The sequence below is a fragment of the Orycteropus afer genome, unplaced genomic scaffold, assembly GCF_000298275.1.
Source record: "Orycteropus afer afer isolate SDZICR_OR568_19922 unplaced genomic scaffold, OryAfe1.0 scaffold00061, whole genome shotgun sequence".
Classification (NCBI taxonomy): domain Eukaryota; kingdom Metazoa; phylum Chordata; class Mammalia; order Tubulidentata; family Orycteropodidae; genus Orycteropus; species Orycteropus afer.
Window position 1 is genome coordinate 10,576,990 of NW_006921648.1, and position 7,591 is coordinate 10,584,580.

The following is a 7,591-nucleotide window of genomic DNA, read 5'->3' on the forward strand; positions in this document are numbered from 1 at the left end:
ACAGAGTACCCATTGAGATGTTTCAACACACGGATGTGCCGCTGGAGGTGCTTACTCATTTGTGCCAGGAAATTTAGAAGACAGCTATCTGGCCAACCAACTGGAAGAGATCCATATTTGTGCCCATTCCAAAGAAAGGTGATCCCACAGAATGTGGAAATTATTGAACAATATCATTAATATCACACACAAGGAAAATTTTGCTAAAGATCACTTTAAAAAAAAAAAGGTTGTAGCAGTATATTGACAGGGAACTTCTAAAAATGCAAACTGGATTCAGAAAAGAATGAGGGTTATCATTGTTGATGTCAGCTGGATCTTAGCTGAAAGCAGAGAATACCAGAATGATGATTACTTGTGTTTTATTGACTATGCAAAGGCATTTGACTGTGTGGATCATCACAAATTATGGATAACATTGAGAAGAATGGAAATTCTAGAACACGTAATTGTGCTTATGAGGAACCTGTACACAGATGAAGAGGTAGTTGTTCCAACAGAACAAGGTTTAAAATCAGGAAGAGTGTGCATCAGGATTGTGTCCTTTCCCCATACTTATTCAATCCGCATGCCGACCAAATAATCCAGGAAACTGGACTGTATGAAGAATAACATAGCATCAGGATTGGAGGAATTCTCATTAGCAACCTGTTATACAGATGACACAACCTTGCTTGCTGAAAGTGAAGATAATTTAAAGCATTTACTGATGAAGATCAAAGAGTAGTCTTAAGTATGGGATTACACCTCAACATAAAAAAAAAAAAAAAAAAAACCTTTTTAACTGGACCAGTAAGCAACAGCATGATAAATGGAGAAAAGATTGAAGTTGTCCATTATTTCACTTTACTTGGATCCACAATCAACACCCATGGAAGCAGCAGTCAGGAAATCAGATGTTGTATTCCACTGGGCAAATCTGCTGCAAAAGACCTCTTTGAAATGTTAAGAAGCAAAGTATGTCACTTTGAAGACTAAGGTGCGCCTAACCCAAGCCACGGTATTTTCAGTCTCCTTGTATGCATGTGAAAGGTGGACAATGAATAAGGAAGACTGAGAAAGAATTGATGCCTTTGACTTGTGGTGTCAGCGATGAATACTGAAAATGCCATGCACTGCCAGAATGAATGATTCTGTCCTCGAAGAAGTCAGCCAGAATGCACCTTGGAAGTGAAAATGGCCAGACTTTGTCTCACCTACTTTGATCATGTGGTCAGATGGGAATATTCCCTAGAGAAAGATACCATGCTTGGTAAAGTGAAGGGCCAGAGAAAAAGGGGAAGACCCACAATGAGATGGACTGACACCGTGGCGGCAAGATAGGCTCCAATATAGCAAGGCTTGTAAGGATGGCACAAGACCAAGCAGTGTTTCATTCTGTTGTGCATAGGGTTGCTGTGAGTTGGAGTTGACTTAATGGCCCCTACAGCAACACAGCAACAGCTGTGAGACATGTCAAGTGCACCACTATACCTTGGGTTTTCTGGAGTCATTGGTGGCTGGTCCAAATGTTTGCACTTCCCCGTACTCCTGGTTAAGTGCAAGCTTCAGCTCCCAGCCCAGCTCTGGTGCTTAGTAGCCTAAGTCCCTCAGTTGCTCTGCAGTGATAGTGCCTGGCACACAATGGGCACTTAATAAATAGAAACTTGTTTGAATTTTTGATGGAGCGATACCTATTTTTCTTCTGTTTATTACAAATGTCTTTGAAAAGACTGTATTTTTACAAACTGTTGAGAGCAGATACTCGTGCTGCCACCACTATCACCATATAAAAGCTGACCTTTTTCTAGTGCTGGAGAGTTGACAAAGGGCTCAGAATAGGCTGGGTTATGTCATCATGTGTGTTAATGGTCAGTTGTTGTTTGCTGTTTTCGGTTCTCTGTCCAAAAGACTCCCTTTAGCATCTCTTGTAGGGTTGGTCTGGTTTTAACAAATCCCCTTAATTTCTGCTTATCTAGAAATGTCCTAATTTCACTATGATATTTGAGGGACAATTTTGCTGGGTATATCATTCTTGGTTGGAAATTTTTTTCTTTCAGGGTTTTATATATACCATCCCACTGCCTTCTCACCTGCATGGTTTCTGCCAAGAAATCTGAGCTTAGTCTTATTGGTTGTCCTTCATAGGTAACTTTTCATTTTTCCCATGCTGCTTTCAGGATTCTTTGTTTGTCTTTGGTTTTGGTGAGTTTGATGATGATATGTCTTGGTGATTTTCTTTTGGGGTCTATCCTGTTTGGCATTTGTTGGTCTTCTTGAATAGATACATTCTCATCTTTCATCATACCGGGGAAATTATCTTTCAACAAATCTTCCACTATTTTCTCTGGGTTTTATTTGTCTCTTCCTGTTCTGAAATTCTGATGACACATAGGTTATTCCTTTTGATGGTATCCCACATGAATTTTAGGCTTTCTTCATTTTGTTTTGATCTTTTTTTTCCTGATTACTCCTTTTGCAAAAAACTATTGAGGTATTTGTCTTTAGTCTCACTAATTCTGTCTTCCATTGATTCAATTCCACTCCTTTGCCCTTTCAATGTCTTATCTATTTCTGAAAATTTAGTATTAATCTTCTGGATTTCTGTCTGTATAGTTTATATCCTTCCTAATTTTTCATTTGTTTTGTCATTTTGTTCTTGTATTGTCTTCTGAATTTTTTTCTAGGGTTTTGTCTGTGTTTTCCTTAATTTTGTCAGTGTTTTCCTTGATCTCTCAATCCATAGAAGGTACCTACATATAATTCTTTTGAATTCCTTACCAGGGAGTTTCAATGCTGCTGCTTCTTCAGGGATGTGTTCTGGATCTATATCCTGGTCTCTTGCTTCTCCTACTTCTTTGTGGGGACTGTGAGGGTCTGTTGTCCTGAGACATTGTGACATTGTTATTTTTCTATTTAATTGGTGATTGTATGTTGGAATGATTCACCCAAGATTTTCATTTTCTTTGTTTTGTTTGGATGTATCTGAGTAAGTAGGGTACTGTGCTCCTTTGTTTGCTAGTTGGCAGCGCTTATGCATTCACCACCTGCTGTCTTCTGGTGGGTGTGATAGAGAATGAGAGTGGCTGCACAGATCTCTGTTAACTGCTTGTGAAGAGCAGTTAAGGGTTAGTCAGGCTCTTATTGGCTGTTGTGTATCATTGGCCAGTTGGTGCAGAAGCAAGTGGTGGCCCTCACTCAGTAGATGGGGCTATAGGAGGTGCAGGTGTGGTTGGGTCTTATGGGCACAGTTGCTGTCTTCCACTCAGTTAGAGAAAAATAACAATTGAAAAACCACCAAAAAATTAAAAGCAAGAGGACAAAAAACGCACACCGCATAAACACACTGGAATAATCAGCAAAAAGAGAAAGAGAGAAGATAAAAAAAGAAAAAAAAGAGGAAAGGCAATAAGTGAGATGAAATATTTAAAGAAATACTTTAAAAAGATGAAAGAAATATGAATAGAAAAAATGAGGGAAAAAACGCACAATATCTGGGGAGGGGGGAATAAGAGAAGAGAGGTAGAGTAAGAGTATAACGAAAGAAAAAGTGGGAAAAACGCAGAAAGAAAAACAAGGGATGGGGAGAACCATGAGAAAGAAAAAAATGGGAACCAGAAAAGGGAAGAGAGAAAAGGCTGAAAACTAGAACCTGGGAAGGGAAGAAGAAAGAATAAAAATAAAAAGGAAGATGAAGAAAAAAAAGAGTAATTTTAAAACAAACAAAAAGAAACAAGAAACAAATCTGGGGGGCTTGGGGCAAGGCACCCCAGGCTCTGTCAGAGCACACAGACTGGGTTGGAATTCCTGTCAGCCCGGAGGGTAGGTGAGCGTGAGGGATGGCTGCACCTCCTTTCACCACAACAGTGTGGATGCCGCTCTGACAAGAATATATAACACAAATGGGATGGCTGAACAAACAGGAGTTTATTCTCTTAAAATTTGGAGGCTTTAAGTCTGAGTTCCAAGTGCCAGGCCCTAGGGGCTGGGTAAAAGCCCATCAGCCTTGGGCTTCAGCTCTGCCTCCAGCTCCCAGCCCACAGAAGCTAGAGGCGTTTCTTCACTCAGACAGCTGCTGGCTGCTGAGGCTGAGAAGCCCAAGGTTGACAAATAAAATGGCACAGTCCCGATACTACCAAACTACATGACAGGCCATTAATTCAAGTCCATTGTAAGTCCCAAGGAGCTCTGGTAGCATGGTGCCTAAGGCACTTGACTGCTAACCAGAAGGCTGGCGGTTCAAACCCACCAGCCACTCCTCGGAAGGAAGGTTGGGTCCCAAGGTTGGCAGAGTATGGCAGGCTGCTGAACAATGACATGGCTACATGCAGGGTTCAAGGTGCCATAAGCTAGAGACTATCCCCAAGGCTTCTCCTTATATGCGGGAAGCAGATCACATCCCAAAGCCAGCTACTCAGCTGCTTGTGGTAGATCCCACCATGGAGTTGATTGACAGTCTTATCATGGGGAATAACTACCACCAGCTGCCCAGCCACATTGACATAACAAACTGAACTACCACACAAGGGGAACATCACACCTTTCTAGTCCCCATCCTCTGATATGGCGTGCTGTCCTCGGCAAATGGAGCCTATTCCTATGTCCCTGGAATCTGAGAGAATACTGTAGCTTTAAATATCCAAAATGGTTGAACCGCTTGTAAACATTCAAAATGGCTGCACTGTCTGGACAGCCAAAATTCATCCTGTTTACGTACGTTTGCATCCTTCTTGCTGTTTCCCTTTTTAGTCATCAGCCACTAGTGTAGTTCTTCTTGCAGCCCTTGGCAAGGAGGGCTGATTTTTAGGTTAATTCTTAGGTCCTGTGGGCAATCTACTTCCATAGTGATACCACCTTGGAAACCCAAGGAGGGGTTGCTGAGTTGGGTTCAACTCGACGGGAGTGAGTTTGGTTTGGTTTTTTGGTAACACCACTTGGAAATATCCAAACTGTCTCTGCCATCAGGATCGCTGACAGTCCGCAGCTCTGTTTGTCTCCTTACTTAGTATTTTCATGCAGGTTCTTTTACTAGTTGGAGTTTAGTCCACTTCTGTATCCTCCCTTTCAAAGCTCAGGGCTCCAGGATTATCTTCTGTATCTCTATCAATTGCTTTCTCTTTTCTTTGTTGAAGAGGGTCTGTGTAGTTTGTCTGCCTATTCTGCCATCTTACCCTCCTCAGAATAGGCTGGGAGGTAGGATTGCTCATCTGGGCTTCTGTGGCTGGGGGTGAAGTCATTGTCTCTCACTGGTTGCCAGCCAAGGCGGGTGTGGGTGGGGTGTGCCTGGGCCATGAGGAGACAGTGCCGGCCTAGCTCTGTGTAGGCAGTGATTTGTCCCCTTCATGTTTCAGGAGGAACCTTGCTGTGTGAGCCAGCCTCCCTCACAGCAGGTCAGGGCTGGAGTCCTTGGGTGTGTAAACAAGATGGCCTGAAGTTGCTAGCACCCATCTGTGTGGCTTGCCAGTGACCACAGTGGGTTGTCCTCTGCCCTCCTTGGAGCCCAGCATGGTGCCAGTCAAATGACTGCACTTGGGGACGGGCCCCTTTTCGGAGCCTGGAGCTGGCTGCTCCTCCTCCAGGACTATTGCAGAACCTCCCAGCAGACCTGTGGGGTACGAACGGCCGTGCCCTTTCAGAGGTGAGGCAGATGGAGCCCAGGGAGGAGCAGTGTGGAGAGCCGGTCATCGGATGCAGACCTCTCCGTCTGGCTCCGCACTGGTCCCTTTAGCACTCCACCCTCAGGCAGACCCATCAGCCTGGAGGTGACTGCTCCTAATGCCTGCCCCTCTGCTTACTGTCCTCTCGTTGGTGGGCCAGCAGCCCAGCCAGGATTCAGGAGGGGTGCCCTGCTCCAGACAAACTGCAGGCTTTCTAGGGCCTGAGGTGCTGCTGCTCTGCTCTCTGGAAATGTCCGCAGGCACCCTGGATTCCAAGCTGATGCCTCTTCTGCGGCCAGGAAACCCTGTGCTAGAGGGACCGGCTCTGCCCTCACAGAGCTGGCTGCAAAGCCTGGGGCACACCTGCCAGGTGCCAGCCCCTCAGCCTCTGTCGGCCTTGGCACACTGACTGTGAGGCTGAGGAGTGGTGGCTCTGTGAGGGGAAGGGCCTGGCCCAGGAAGGGCCAAAGATGGGATTTCGTTTAGGCCTTACAGGCTCGGAAGCCCATGAGCCTGTCACACGCTCTGTACCACATAGCCTCCCTGCCTCACCAACAACTTAGTAGGTAGGATATTGAACATTTTAAACACTTTCAGTCATGACTTGGATTTCCAGGTTCCATGCTGGGTTAATTGGAAAAGGCTTGGTTTCCGCCCTCACTGGAAGTACTCCACCTTGCTGAATCTCAGTTGCCATGTCTGTGAAATGGGGCCAAGGCCTCCAGGACAGGGTATTATGAAGGTCACAGTCCCCTGGCCGACGACAGGTGCTCCGTTGAAGTGAGGTTACCCAAATATGAGTCCACGCTCACTGAGAACAGGCTGCTGCCCTCAAGATGTGGCCTGGCTCGAGAATTCCAGGACTGTGCTACCAGGCAAGGCGGGCTCCTTTCTTTTGGAAAGCTAGCGTCAAGTGATTCCCTGCTGGGAGGCCTCTCTCTGTCCCAGCTCTGCAGTCTCACTCTGCTCTGAACTGTCTGCAGGCCATCCGGGTGTTCTTCATGCTCCGCTCCCTGTCGCTGCAGCTGCGTGGAGAGCCTGAGACCCAGCTGCCGCTCACGCGGGAAGAGGACCTCATCAAAACCGATGACGTCCTGGATCTGAGTGAGTTTATCCCGTGTCGTGGCAGCAGGCCACACGGGTGGGGGCGGTGCGTGACCTGCGTTTGGTTCTGTGGTTGATCTGTGACCGTCTGTGAAACTTCTGGAGAAGAGGCCCCAGGGTCAGAGGCCTGTCTCAGGTGCTGCTGGGCGGACCTGTACTGGTGATGTGCTCAGAGCTCTATGGAGGGCGAGTGTTGTCTCAAGTAGGGGCGGGCAGAGTGCCAGGCTCCCTGCCCTCCACGCACCCGCAGCAGCCCAGTTGTATTGGTTTGATGTGTTGTTGTTGATGATGTTAGGTGCGGTCGAGTTGGTTGGTGTATTAGAGGTTTAATGTGACGCCTGGTCTCTGGTCCCCACCACCTCTCTTATATAGTTTCTCTCTCTTCTGTTTGCTGTGGGCTGTGTGTACACTCAGGAGCAAGATGGCCTTCTGTCTTTTGCAGGCACTGTGGTGTATTAAGACTCTTTGCTTATAAGAGAGAGAAAATGTGGCTCACTCTGGCTTAAGGATAAGGAAAGGGGAATTGGCTAATGCCACTGGGAAGTCTGGGAGTAGTTCTGCCCTCAGGCGCATGGCTGGATCTGGGTTCTTGAACAGTGTCATCAGGACGACACCATGCTCCATCTCTCAGCTCCGCTTCCCTCTCTTCTGGGTTCATCCTCAGAAGGGGGTTCCTAGGTAGTGACAAAGACCACCATCTTGACAAGATTTGTTGCCTCAGCAAAACAAGGTTTAACAGAGTCATTCAACAGCACTGACAGACAGCTTTTCTTCCCTATAACTTACATAAAGTCTAGGATAGGGTTCTCATTGGACTGACTGGACATATGAATATCCCTGAACCAGGATGT

At 46.1% G+C, this 7,591-nt stretch overlaps 1 protein-coding gene across 1 annotated transcript in view; it reads left to right on the forward strand.

Moving 5' to 3' along the window:
* Positions 1-7,591, forward strand: part of CLEC16A (C-type lectin domain containing 16A) — a 278,156-nt gene that overhangs the window by 141,009 nt on the left and 129,556 nt on the right. Inside the window, exon 19 of the mRNA XM_007939731.2 lies at positions 6,620-6,740. Coding sequence (XP_007937922.1) covers positions 6,620-6,740 — 121 coding nt within the window. The remainder of the gene's footprint in view (positions 1-6,619; positions 6,741-7,591) is intronic.